The sequence below is a fragment of the Xyrauchen texanus genome, chromosome 9 (assembly GCF_025860055.1).
Source record: "Xyrauchen texanus isolate HMW12.3.18 chromosome 9, RBS_HiC_50CHRs, whole genome shotgun sequence".
Taxonomy (NCBI): Eukaryota; Metazoa; Chordata; class Actinopteri; order Cypriniformes; family Catostomidae; genus Xyrauchen; species Xyrauchen texanus.
Genome location: NC_068284.1, coordinates 21,338,817 through 21,353,467, shown reverse-complemented (window position 1 = coordinate 21,353,467; position 14,651 = coordinate 21,338,817). Strand labels below are relative to the sequence as shown.

General features: G+C 49.2%; 1 protein-coding gene across 2 annotated transcripts in view; it reads left to right on the top strand.

Annotated features, from left to right (window-relative positions):
• The window catches only part of LOC127649182 (serine/threonine-protein kinase N2-like), a 39,433-nt gene that overhangs the window by 6,828 nt on the left and 17,954 nt on the right, over window positions 1-14,651 (top strand). The window contains exon 3 of one of the 2 annotated variants that reach the window (XM_052134163.1): window positions 7,049-7,203. The exons of the other annotated variant lie outside the window; for it this stretch is intronic. Coding sequence (XP_051990123.1) covers window positions 7,049-7,203 — 155 coding nt within the window. The remainder of the gene's footprint in view (window positions 1-7,048; window positions 7,204-14,651) is intronic. 2 annotated transcript variants of the gene reach the window in all.

Genomic DNA, 14,651 nt, shown 5'->3' with positions numbered 1-14,651 from the left:
TGTAGGCTACTTTGAAAGATGAGCAATCAGCTGTACGCAGAAACTCAGTGTTCACGTCACAACTGGTATATTTTGTGCTTTAAGCTGTAGCAAATGCTAATAGGTATAATAATTTAATCTGCAATTTAGGAAAGTGCAGGGAGGAGATCCCATTTGGAGATGAGCAGGAACAGTTTACTCGCATGAAGGGATCCAGAAAGGGCCTTAACACAATATATTTGATATACTCACCATTATGTTGTTTAAAACCCATATGCTGGGTTTGTTCTTGGAACATAAAAATATATATATTTTAGCAAATCTATTCCATAGAATAACAGTTTTTAGTGAGCAGGAGCTTTCAGGATTAAAAAAGGGCAAATACTATAAAATACTATTAAAGGTTCAGTATAAAGACATCATAACAGTAGTCCTTATGACAAGTGTACTATATTCCAATCTTTCTGGGGCCATAAACAGATTTTTATTTTCTCTTTGGACCTTGACAGCAGCAACTGTTTTTGTATGGAAAAGAGCAGTGAGGATTCTTGAAGAAAATATTGTGTTAAGATTCTACTGGGAGGAAAAAACTATGAGGGACAACTTGAGGGCAGTAAATCAATTTGTGAATTTTCTTTTTGTTAGCCAGCTGACACAGTCATGTAATTATACATATTGAAAATAAATTCAAATTATATTCAACTTTACTTAGAGACTGCACAAAAACAAAAGAAAATATGACTGAAACAGGCAAATTGCTAGCAAAGCAGACACAGTATTTGTCTTGTACTGTGAGAACTTTAAAAATACCAAAAAGTATACACATTTGGGCCTGTATCGCATTTTAAGCCTTTATTCAGAAAATTATTGCATTCAGTGCCTTTACTATATTAAAGGACCAAAGAGGACCATTATATTTGTGACCACAACACCCGTGACCCCCCACCCACAAAATGGTTTGGTCCCCAAAGTTCAAGGCATGGTTATGGTCTTGGATCCAGATTATTCATTTGTTTTTTGTTGTTGTTGTTTTTGTTGTTGTTTGTTAGTTTTTACATTTTTAACAGCCAAAGTTGTGTAGTTTTGTGGATCTGTATACAAGCAAAATGTTCATAATTATTTGAATAAGAAAAAAAGAGAAAAGGAACTGATAAAAATCTGAATATTTATGTTGTCACTCTTAAAACAATAAAAACAACAACAATAATAATAATAGCAGCACAAACACTTTATCATAACATCGAGAGTGGCTTTCTGTTGTTGACAGAATTTGGCCCTTTGTGAAAACTAATTGGGGAACCTTGCTGTCCTTTCATGACTGAAGGCGTTACCAATATGGCCACCGTGAAAACTGACTTGCCTCTAAGAATCTTTGGCTACAATGAGGTCTTATGTACGTACAACGTCTTATGGACTAGTGAATTTTATCTGCCAGATGCTTTGGAAAATCTGTTAGCATATTGCACTTATAGTCGCATCCTTAACCAGGACCAAATTAACACTGGCATGGAAAACTTGAGAGAGGTCTTTTGTTTAGTGCAATGGTAGAGGAATGTTACCACACGTCACACCTCTTTGTCAACCTCCTTTGTCTGTGTCTGTCTCTGCTGAGAAGAAATCAGCAGATTTGCTTCCAGACAACAGCCCTACAGTGTGAGTCCCTCACTGATGATGTCATAGTGCTCTTTTGTGGCTCAGCACTTGTCAAGACTCCAGAAAGTGAAGTGGGTGAGGCTGTAGTGACCAGGGTGAAACCCCCTGCTTTGGACAGGCCATACCTGTATGTTCATCTTAAATGTCTGAGTTACTGTATTTATAATGTGGTGGTTTCCCATTACATTTACTTCTAGGGAAGAATGTTACTTATGTTACACAGAAATTTATCATAAATATCATATAATGTTACTGTTAATGTAATGTTTGAATAAACACACAAGCAAGTCAATGAGAGTTAATTTTCAATATTAGTAGTCACACACACAACCGACTCTCTCTCTGCTTTCTCATTCTGCCAACTGATGCATCTGTCAACCTTTTCAGGTCTCCCTCCACCATAATTATATTGACAGACAGGTTTTAATGACAACTACAAAAAAAAGTTCGTCGAGACAAACTTTAAGTTGGCTTGTGAAAGTTTGGACCAGAAAGTTTGAAGAAGTTTAAAGTTGTTTGAAGTTTAAATTAGTTTAAAGTAGTTTATAGTTTAAAGTAGTTTATAGTTTAAAGTAGTTTAAAGTTTAAATTAGTTTAAAGTTTAAATTAGTTTGTAGTTTAAACTAGTTTAAAGTTTAAAGTAGTTTGTAGTTTAAAGTAGTTTAAAGTTTAACTTAGTTGCTAGATAGATAGATAGATAGATAGATAGAGAGATAGACACTCAGATAGATACATAGATAGATAGACACGTTTTTAGCATGTTTTAGCACTTTGCTAGGCGAAGCTAGCATGTGTTATCATGATGCTAGCACGTTTTTAGCATGTTTTAGCACTCCGCTAGGCGATGCTAGCATGTGTTAGCATGATGCTAGCACATTTTTAGCATGTTTTAGCACTTCGATAGGCTATGCTAGCATGTGTTAGCATGATGCTAGCACGTTTTTAGCATCTTTTAGCACTTCGCTAGGCGATGCTAGCATGTGTTAGCATGATGCTAGCACGTTTTTAGCATGTTTTAACACTTCGCTAGGCGATGCTAGCATGTGTTAGCATGATGCTAGCACGTTTTTAGCATGTTTTAGCACTTCGCTAGGCGATGCTAGCATGTGTTAAGCATGATGCTAAGACGCTTTTAGCATGTTTTAAGCACTTCGCTAGGCGATGCTAGCATGTGTTAGCATGATGCTAGACGCTTTTAGCATGTTTTAGCACTTTGCTAGGCGATGCTATGATGTGTTAGCATGATTCCCAAACAAATGACTCTAATGAGCCGGTTCTTTTGAATCTACAGTGTGAAACATACAGTGTGACCAGTGTAGTCTGATTCCCAAATTAATGACTCTAATGAGCCAGTTCTTTTGAATCTAAAATGTGTTAGCATGATTCCCAAACAAATGACTCTAATGAGCCAGTTCTTTTGAATCTACAGTGTGAAACATACAGTGTGACCAGTGTAGTCTGATTCCCAAATTAATGGCTCTAATGAGCCAGTTCTTTTGAATCTACAATGTGAAACATACAGTGTGACCAGTGTAGTCTGATTCCCAAATTAATGGCTCTAATGAGCCGGTTCTTTTGAATCTACAATGTGAAACATATAGTGTGACCAGTGTAGTCTGATTCCCAAATGAATGACTCTAATGAGCAAGTTCTACAGTGTAGTGTTAAAAAAGTTTAACTTAGTTGCTAGATAGATAGATAGATAGATAGATAGATAGATAGATAGATAGATAGATAGATAGATATTTACCCTTAGATATATAGAGAGATAGATATAGATAGATAGATATTTATCCTCAGATAGATAGATAGATAGATAGATAGATAGAGAGAGAGAGATAGATATTTACCCTCAGATAGATAGATAGATAGATAGATAGATAGATAGATAGATAGATAGATAGATAGATAGATAGATAGATATTGACCCTCAGATAGATGCTAGCATGTTTTTAGCATGTTTTAGCGTGTGGCTATGAAGATTTTAGGTCATTACTTTTTGGCTGCTTGATAAAAGAAATCCTCTGAGGGAGAGAGAGAGGGAGAGATGCAGGGCTGACAGGCCCTTTTTGTCTGTGTGTGTGAAAATGTCAGTTGGGATTTAAATTTCTGAACATTCCGCAATGTTAAGTCAATGGGAGTTTTTTCCGAGTTTGATCGTAATTTTTAGGAAAACCGTAAGTCCGATCAGTTAGAAAAGATATAGCACACTATTCGGGATTAGTATGAAGGTCTGTGCCGAGTTTGGTGCCTGTAGCTTAAAAGCTCTAGGAGGAGTTAGATACCGAAATTTCACCGCTAAGAAGAATAAGAAGAATCGGTATAATAATAAGTTTAAGTAGGATTTCAGTAAGTTGGCTCTCACAAGCCAACTTAATGACAGCCCAGGTGACGAGCCTTACTGCTCACCCTCTCCCGCAGACAGATACACGACCACGCCCCCATCCCCACATACCCCCACTGCCGACTCACCGTACGTTCACACCAGAGGCGGCGAGAGCGTCAAATCGACCGGAAGTCATTCATTTTCACGACAGCCAGCGCCTCCGCGCGCGAAGCGGCGCGGCGAAGTCTTGGGCGGCGTGGGCGCCAGATGGAAGTTCAAGTGCAGTCAACATTATGGTAATGAGCTGTGACGCGTTCGGCGGCAACCTATTGGAATATAGAAGTGCTCCGCCTAGCTGAAGTCTAGAGAACACAACCGTGTAAACTTTGGTTCCCACCAAGCATTCGTTCGAAGATAAAATGGAGGAGAAACGAATTATTGCCGTGACGGGTTTCCCTGTAATATATGACCAAGACCACAGTTATTACTACAAATGTATTCTATTTTTTATAACAAACAACTATAATTTTAATTACTTACTGCCATCGATCGATTAATTATTTTCACATTTTAAAGAGTACATGAGGATATACGCTACTTGTGATAGGTCGGCAAAAGTAAATGGTCGACATGTCTGGATGTTTAAATTGCGCCCCTTTAAATATAGTTCACAAAACAAAGCATTCTGAACAAACGCTGTCGCCTATTTCAACTACGCCAGAGCGCCCACGAGCGCCCTTGAGCGTCGAAGGCAGGGCAGCCAGAGCTGAATTTTGACGCTCTCACCGCTTCTGGTGTGAACGTACAGTCAGGCCGGGGCAACAACTAGCCTAAACTGTATTTCGCTAATTCTTTTATAAATATTATGCATGCAGCTTTATGACCTCATATTAGGCTAATTAAAAATATGTACTTTTAAAAATTCCTTTGTCACACTACAGGATTATTTAAAATGAACGAGGTAATTAAAAATAATGAATTGCCAGTTATTTATATATATTACTTTTAAAAGTGCTTTCATAATATGTACAACAGAGGGTTGAGTTTCAGTGTTGGTACATATTGATTGACATTGTTGACATTTACACAGTTGCATTTCTGAAAGCTGATATTCTTGATTATTATTAACAGAAGTCAAACAGGTTTATTCGTTTTTGTGAAATTGTAGGGGTGGGGGAGTTTTTCTAGCCTAAACATGAAAAGTAATGCTGTGGATTATTTAAATTATATTAGTTTTCTTCCTTTGTCTGTGTCTGTCTCTCAAATTAATAGATTGTAACTGTTATATAATGTGTGCAGATTGCATTTTTTTATTTTACCCCCACATTAAGGAAACATAGGCTTAAGAAGAATTTAAATAATTGTTATTCTTGTTTACCCATGCATCTGTTTATATTGTTTATTATATAAACAAGGCAAAATAAATTGTTAATCTTTGAAATATTAGTACTTCACTCAAAAGTAATTTCCCTTAATTAAATGTGATAATGTTTTACAAGCAGTTTAATTTAGTTTATTCAAATTCAGTCAGTTTCATTGAGCCAACATAACTTTGTTTAAGCTCAAATCAATGTACTGTAGTAGTTTTAACTCAACTTTATTAGGTTAGTCAAACTTAGTTTAATAATGTTTCATTTTCTTAAGTTGGTCAAACTTATTTTATTTTATGAATCATCAGTATATGCCAGTTGAGCAATTGTGAGGATACTGAAGCTGTTGCACTAGTGATGGGTCGTTCGAGAATGAGTTGGCCGACTCTTGGAGGTGAACGTTGGGAGATGGCTCACATGTCAGAAGAGCCGAATCTATTTATTAAAATATTTAAAAATTAAGATATGAATAGAATTATGTAATTCAAAGAATGAAAAATAAATAAAATAATATAAGCCTAAATGCTCACACATATTCGTTCTGACTCTGCTCAGACTAACAGCCTCACCTGTTGTTCCTGTCAATCAGACATGTAGTGTCAACCAATGAACCAAAGGTGCGTGAGGGAGGGCGGAGCCAACTTGTTATGTTGTTCAGATTGTATTCGTTTTGAATTGTTACATTTATATACACTTTGTTCATATACATTAAAAAAGTTATACTTTAAATGCACATGTGAAATAGCATCCTTCTTTTTATTTTTATTTCAATTTGTGGGATGCTGCAGTTTTCCAAATTGTTATTTATTTTTCTTTGATATGGTGCAATATTCTATTATCAGTACCGCCGCTCCCTACACGCATACTACACAGTCTGCGTAGGGCACCAACTTACTGGCTACCCTTACTCGCACGTTATACGTTATTCAAGGACCTGAAAGCAGTTGAGGAACACAGATGATCGCTTCACACTCGTATCACACAAATCTTTTTAAATACCAAATATATCCAAACATTACACAAATCTCCTCCTATTCTTATTTCACTCAAAGAATGCATAAAATAACACTTAATTTAAACATTTGTTCACCCCATCCAGTCCCATGCAAAGAACGTTGAGAAATGGAAATCCTCTGCCCAATTTTGTCAATACAAAAAAAAAAATTGTATGTAGTCCCAACTCAAATAGATTAAATAAACTTACATTTTTAAAAATTTTATTGGATAGAATGTAATGAAATCAAGTTGTGACAAAATGTTCTAGAATTGTGTTGCTTTTGTTAATTTTATTTAAACTTGCAAAAATCCTTTTTTTTTGGAGTGTTGGATTAGTCCAGATCACTCTTAATGACTGTCAAAGGTCAAACAAACAGTTAGTTACACTGTTGCTATATCCTTCCTGTTATTTGTGGTTAAGCAAAAAATCTGGAAGTTGTTGCCACAGAGAACTGCATAAACGTTTTTGCTTAAGAAGATCTTAACTGGTAACCAAGAGGTTGTTGGTTCAAGCCCCTCAAATGATTATCCATCATCATTGTGCACTTGAGCATGACACTTAACCCTAGGTTACACCAGAAGGGTTGACCTTATCTGCTAAAGCCAAGTGCACACTACAAGACTCAAGCTTGTCACATTTGATGTTTTGAATTGCCAACTAGTATGGGACAAGAAGTCCCCGATTGCAGCATGTGCTTTACTTTTCTGCCATTCTTTTTTCCAGAGTGCCCTCTCACGCTGGACAGCCCCACAAGTGAAACACGAACATGCACTAGCAGCAGCAGACTAGCTGCTCTAAAAAAACAGAATGACATTGAATTAAAAGTGAAGCAGGGGGCCGAGAACATGATCCAGATGTATTCAAATGGCTCCACGAAGGTAATCAACCATTTGGTTTAATTTATTGAAGCTTTCTGCTGGAGTTTTTTTTATCGGTGATGTAGAATCCAGGATTCTTATTTTTACAGTGCACAGGAGAAGGCTAACTTTAATACAAACGTGCAGGGAAAAAGGGCCTTTTCAAAAACGTATGCATTTAAAACATGCATAAGATACCAGACCACAATTTTTTTATATTAAGCTATTTAATATCCCCTTTGCCATGGAGAAAACTGCTTACTGACTGAGCCACATGTAAACAGGGGTGTGTTATGCTTGAGTAACGAGGCTGACGAAGAGATGCGGATCCAAACGCAGTTTGAACTTTATTTAGTCGAGAAACACAAAGTAACAACCCACGATGGGGAAAAGAAACATAAACTAGTTAAGGAAACCACGGTAGACACAAACAGGGAACTGGGGAGAGAAGCACACACCAGGCTAACTTCAAACGACGATCGACAAAGACTGAACAAAGACACGGGGTATAAATACACAAACATGGGATAGGTGGCCAATGAAAGAACAGAACTCAAACAAGATAACAAGGTGATTAACAGAGACCAAAGGCAAATTAACAAGGGCAGGTGTAAACAATGAACAGTGAACACGAACGCTAACAAGGACTATGGAGTTACATAAGGGACTAAAGTGAAAACTAAGAAGTGCAAAAGTGACAACAATGGTAAACAAAAGGGCAACAGTGAAACAAGACAGGGTATTCATAACAGAGCCCTCTCAAAGGATCGGCTTCCAGACGATCCTAAAAGACAAAAGACAAAAAACCCACAGAGAACAAAATGATGGCAGCGGGGCAGACAGGCAGACCAGGGGGGCACAAGAACAAGAGGGCAGGCAGGAAGTCCGGGGGCCACGAGGGGAAATGAGACAGTCCACGGGGGCACAAAGGGAGATGAGACAGTCCACGGGGGGCACAAAGGGACAGGTTTAGGAGACCGGGGTGGTATCGACCGGGCAGGGACAGGTTTCGATGGTCTGGGAGCTGGCCACCGGGGAAGGGTAGGTGCAGGAGGCCTGGGAGCTGGCCACAGGGCAAGGACAGGTTTGGGGGACCTGGGAGGAGGCCACTGGACAGGGACTGGGTCAGGAGGCCTGAGGGGAGGCCTCAGGACGGGAACAGGGTCAGGAGGCCTGGGTGGAGGCCACCGGACAGGGACTGGGTCAGGGGGCCTGGGAAGAGGCCACGGGACTGGGACTGAGTCAGGAGATCTGGGAAGAGGCCACAGGACAGAGGCTGGCAGAGCCGTGTGAGGCGGAGCCAAGGAGGACTTCGGAGGCGGAGCCGTAGAAGACTTGGGAGGCGTCGCCAAAGGAGGCTTAGGCAGGGCCGTGGCAGACTCAGGCGGTAAGGCCTTGGGCAGGTCAGGAGGCGGAACAGTGTTGGGCGGAGCCAAGGGAGGCGATGGTGTAGAAGGCTCAGAAGGCGGAGCCACTGGAGGTGGAGCCGAAGGTGGCGAGGGCGAAGATGGCTCTGAAGACGGAGCCAATGGAGGCTTCAGAGGCGGAGTTGAAGGAGGTTCAGGAGGCGGAGCCGAAGGAGGCGAGGGCGATGAAGGCTCTGAAGGCGGGGCTGAGGGAGGCTCAGGAGGTGCAGCTGAAAGAGGCTCAGGAGGCGGAGCCGAGGTAGGCGGCACCGTGGGAGGCTTTAGGAGCGGAGACCAGGAAGACTCTGGAGGCTCTGGGGGCAGAGACGTAGGAGGCTCTGAGGGTGAACCCATCGAAGGCTTGAGTGGCTCGAGAGGCGGGGCCGGAGGAAGCTCGGGAGGTGGAGCCATAGGAGGCTCGGGAGGCTCCGAGGGCGGAGCCGTCGAAGGCTTGAGTGGATCGAGAGGCAGAGCCATAGGTGGCTCTGGAGGCGGAGCCGCAGGAGGCCCCGGGGGCGGAGCTGCAGGTGGCTTGAGAGGCGGAGCTGCAGGAGGCTCGAGAGGCTCTGGGGGCAGAGCCGTCGAAGGCTTGAGTGGGTCGGGAGGCGGAGCCGTAGGAGGCCCTGGGGGCGGAGCCGTAGGAGACTCAAGAGGCTCTGGGGACGGAGCCCTGGAAGGCTCGAGAGGCGGAGCCCTGGGTGGCTCGAGAGGCCTGGAAGGCGAAGCCCTGGAAGGCTCGAGAGGTTCGAGAGGCGGAGCCCTGGAAGGCTTGAGGGGCGGAGCCCTGGCAGGCTCGAGAGGCTTGAGGGGCGGAGCCCTGGCAGGCTCGAGAGGCGGAGCCCTGGCAGGCTCGAGAGGCGGAGCCCTGGCAGGCTCGAGAGGCGGAGCTCTGGGAAGCTCAGAGGGCGGAGCTCTGGGAAGCTTGGGAGGCTTGAGAGACGGTGCCCTGGAAGACTCGAGGGGCTTGAGGGGCGGAGCCTTGGTAGGATCGGAGGGTGGAGCTCTGGAAAGCTTGGGAGGCGGAGCCCTGGAAGGCTCGAGAGGCTTGAGGGGCGGAGCCCTGGTAGGCTCGAGGGGCTTGAGGGGCGGAGCTCTGGGAAGTTCGGATGGCGGAGCTCTGGAAAGCTCGGGAAACTCGGATGGCGGAGCTCTGGAAAGCTCGGGAGGAGGAGCCCTGGTAGGCTCGAGAGGGGGAGCCCTGGAAGGCTCGGGAGGTGCTGACTCTAGGATGGGCACGACCGCTGGCTCTGGGACGGTCGAGGCCGCAGGCGCTGGCTCAGGGACGGTCGAGGCCGCAGGCGCTGGCTCAGGGACGGTCGAGGCCGCAGGCGCTGGCTCACGGACGGTCGAGGCCGCAGGCGCTGGCTCACGGACGGTCGAGGCCGCAGGCGCTGGCTCACGGACGGTCGAGGCCACAGGCGCTGGCTCACGGACGGTCGAGGCCACAGGCGCTGGCTCACGGACGGTCGAGGCCACAGGCGCTGGCTCACTGACATTCGAGGCCACAGGCGCTGGCTCACTGACGTTTGAGGCTACAGGCGCTGGCTCACTGACGTTTGAGGCTATTGGCACTGGCTCACTGACGTCTGAGGCTACGGGCTCTGGCTGGGTTGCCGTGGTAAGCGCCGGCTTGGGTTCGCTGGGCACTGAGGGCAGAGCCAAGGGGGGTTCAGAGCATGGGGCTGTGGCAGGCGGTGGCTGGAGTGCAGAGACCTCTCCCTTTCTCCTCTTCCTCCGGCTGATGCGACTGGCGAGCTGGGATGTTGTTCCTGGTCAGCGTGGCTTCAGGTTCGCTGACCGTGGGCTGGCAAGGGCTCAGGCTCGCTGACCGCGGTTGACGAGGGCTCAGGCTTGCTGACGGTAGAGGCCGTAGGCGCTGGTTCGCTCACTGTGACATGCGTGGCGCTGGCTCGCTCACTGTGACATGCGTGGCAGCTGGCTCGCTCACCGGGCAGGCGTGGGCTCTGGCTCGCAGACCGGGCAGGCGTGGCCGGGAGGCGGAAGCCTGTCTTCCTCCTCCTCCGGCAGACGAAGAGGGCCGGCTGGCTCGCCGACAGGCGTGAAAGGACGAACCACGGGCGTAATGGAGGGTCAATACTGTGGGAGGCGCCACGGGTTCTCCTCGATGATGTCCACTGTTAGAGGAGAACCGCGAGGCCTGTAGGGTCTCCTCTACGAACGCGTGGAGCGCCCAGTCGCGTTGGTGGTGGCAACCGCTCCTTCAGCCCGGCCACTCAGGTTGCCTCGGAAGAAGACCACAAGGGAGGAATTAGGGAAGTCTGAAACGTTTGCCAGGACAAGAAAGTCGTGGATGTGGTCTTCTATCGGTCGGTCCCCTTGCTTCAGGCAGAGCAGTTCATAATTCGCTCTCTGGACTGCTGGATCCATGGGTGGTCGATCGTTCTGTTATGCTTGAGTAACGAGGCTGACGAAGAGATGCGGATCCAAACGCAGTTTGAACTTTATTTAGTCGAGAAACACAAAGTAACAACCCACGATGGGGAAAAGAAACATAAACTAGTTAAGGAAACCACGGTAGACACAAACAGGGAACTGGGGAGAGAAGCACACACCAGGCTAACTTCAAACGACGATCGACAAAGACTGAACAAAGACACGGGGTATAAATACACAAACATGGGATAGGTGGCCAATGAAAGAACAGAACTCAAACAAGATAACAAGGTGATTAACAGAGACCAAAGGCAAATTAACAAGGGCAGGTGTAAACAATGAACAGTGAACACGTAACGCTAACAAGGACTATGGAGTTACATAAGGGACTAAAGTGAAAACTAAGAAGTGCAAAAGTGACAACAATGGTAAACAAAAGGGCAACAGTGAAACAAGACAGGGTATTCATAACAGAGCTCCCTCAAAGGATCGGCTTCCAGACGATCCTAAAAGACAAAAGACAAAAAACCCACAGAGAACAAAATGATGGCAGCGGGGGCAGACAGGCAGACCAGGGGGGGCACAAGAACAAGAGGGCGGGCAGGAAGTCCGGGGGGGCCACGAGGGGAAATGAGACAGTCCACGGGGGCACAAAGGGAGATGAGACAGTCCACGGGGGGCACAAAGGGACAGGTTTAGGAGACCGGGGTGGTATCGACCGGGCAGGGACAGGTTTCGATGGTCTGGGAGCTGGCCACCGGGGAAGGGTAGGTGCAGGAGGCCTGGGAGCTGGCCACAGGGCAAGGACAGGTTTGGGGGACCTGGGAGGAGGCCACTGGACAGGGACTGGGTCAGGAGGCCTGAGGGGAGGCCTCAGGACGGGAACAGGGTCAGGAGGCCTGGGTGGAGGCCACCGGACAGGGACTGGGTCAGGGGGCCTGGGAAGAGGCCACGGACTGGGACTGAGTCAGGAGATCTGGGAAGAGGCCACAGGACAGAGGCTGGCAGAGCCGTGTGAGGCGGAGCCAAGGAGGACTTCGGAGGCGGAGCCGTAGAAGACTTGGGAGGCGTCGCCAAAGGAGGCTTAGGCAGGGCCGTGGCAGACTCAGGCGGTAAGGCCTTGGGCAGGTCAGGAGGCGGAACAGTGTTGGGCGGAGCCAAGGGAGGCGATGGTGTAGAAGGCTCAGAAGGCGGAGCCACTGGAGGTGGAGCCGAAGGTGGCGAGGGCTGAAGATGGCTCTGAAGACGGAGCCAATGGAGGCTTCAGAGGCGGAGTTGAAGGAGGTTCAGGAGGCGGAGCCGAAGGAGGCGAGGGCGATGAAGGCTCTGAAGGCGGGGCTGAGGGAGGCTCAGGAGGTGCAGCTGAAAGAGGCTCAGGAGGCGGAGCCGAGGTAGGCGGCACCGTGGGAGGCTTTAGGAGCGGAGACCAGGAAGACTCTGGAGGCTCTGGGGGCAGAGACGTAGGAGGCTCTGAGGGTGAACCCATCGAAGGCTTGAGTGGCTCGAGAGGCGGGGCCGGAGGAAGCTCGGGAGGTGGAGCCATAGGAGGCTCGGGAGGCTCCGAGGGCGGAGCCGTCGAAGGCTTGAGTGGATCGAGAGGCAGAGCCATAGGTGGCTCTGGAGGCGGAGCCGCAGGAGGCCCCGGGGGCGGAGCTGCAGGTGGCTTGAGAGGCGGAGCTGCAGGAGGCTCGAGAGGCTCTGGGGGCAGAGCCGTCGAAGGCTTGAGTGGGTCGGGAGGCGGAGCCGTAGGGAGGCCCTGGGGCGGAGCCGTAGGAGACTCAAGAGGCTCTGGGGACGGAGCCCTGGAAGGCTCGAGAGGCGGAGCCCTGGGTGGCTCGAGAGGCCTGGAAGGCGAAGCCCTGGAAGGCTCGAGAGGTTCGAGAGGCGGAGCCCTGGAAGGCTTGAGGGGCGGAGCCCTGGCAGGCTCGAGAGGCTTGAGGGGCGGAGCCCTGGCAGGCTCGAGAGGCGGAGCCCTGGCAGGCTCGAGAGGCGGAGCCCTGGCAGGCTCGAGAGGCGGAGCTCTGGGAAGCTCAGAGGGCGGAGCTCTGGGAAGCTTGGGAGGCTTGAGAGACGGTGCCCTGGAAGACTCGAGGGGCTTGAGGGGCGGAGCCTTGGTAGGATCGGAGGGTGGAGCTCTGGAAAGCTTGGGAGGCGGAGCCCTGGAAGGCTCGAGAGGCTTGAGGGGCGGAGCCCTGGTAGGCTCGAGGGGCTTGAGGGGCGGAGCTCTGGGAAGTTCGGATGGCGGAGCTCTGGAAAGCTCGGGAAACTCGGATGGCGGAGCTCTGGAAAGCTCGGGAGGAGGAGCCCTGGTAGGCTCGAGAGGGGAGCCCTGGAAGGCTCGGGAGGTGCTGACTCTAGGATGGGCACGCACCGCTGGCTCTGGGACGGCCGAGGCCGCGAGGCGCTGGCTCAGGGACGGCCGAGGCCGCAGGCGCTGGCTCAGGGACGGTCGAGGCCGCAGGCGCTGGCTCACGGACGGTCGAGGCCGCAGGCGCTGGCTCACGGACGGTCGAAGCCGCAGGCGCTGGCTCACGGACGGTCGAGGCCACAGGCGCTGGCTCACGGACGGTCGAGGCCACAGGCGCTGGCTCACGGACGGTCGAGGCCACAGGCGCTGGCTCACTGACATTCGAGGCCACAGGCGCTGGCTCACTGACGTTTGAGGCTACAGGCGCTGGCTCACTGACGTTTGAGGCTATTGGCACTGGCTCACTGACGTCTGAGGCTACGGGCTCTGGCTGGGTTGCCGTGGTAAGCGCCGGCTTGGGTTCGCTGGGCACTGAGGGCAGAGCCAAGGGGGGTTCAGAGCATGGGGCTGTGGCAGGCGGTGGCTGGAGTGCAGAGACCTCTCCCTTTCTCCTCTTCCTCCGGGCTGATGCGACTGGCGAAGCTGGGATGTTGTTCCTGGTCAGCGTGGCTTCAGGTTCGCTGACCGTGGCTGGCAAGGGCTCAGGCTCGCTGACCGCGGTTGACGAGGGCTCAGGCTTGCTGACGGTAGAGGCCGTAGGCGCTGGTTCGCCACTGTGACATGCGTGGCCGCTGGCTCGCTCACTGTGACATGCGTGGCAGCTGGCTCGCTCACCGGGCAGGCGTGGGCTCTGGCTCGCAGACCGGGCAGGCGTGGGCCGGAGGCGGAAGCCTGTCTTCTCCTCCTCCTCCGGCAGACGAAGAGGGCCGCTGGCTCGCCGACAGGCGTGAAAGGACGAACCACGGGCGTAATGGAGGGTCAATACTGTGGGAGGCGCCACGGGTTCTCCTCGATGATGTCCACTGTTAGAGGAGAACCGCAGGCCTGTAGGGTCTCCTCTACGAAGCGTGGAGCGCCCAGTCGCGTTGGTGGTGGCAACCGCTCCTTCAGCCCGCCACTCAGGTTGCCTCGGAAGAAGACCACAAGGGAGGAATTAGGGAAGTCTGAAACGTTTGCCAGGACAAGAAAGTCGTGGATGTGGTCTTCTATCGGTCGGTCCCCTTGCTTCAGGCAGAGCAGTTCATAATTCGCCTCTGGACTGCTGGATCCATGGGTGGTCGATCGCTCTGTTATGCTTGAGTAACGAGGCTGACGAAGAGATGCGGATCCAAACGCAGTTTGAACTTTATTTAGTCGAGAAACACAAAGTAACAACCCACGATGGGGAAAAGAAACATAAACTAGTTAAGGAAACCACGGTA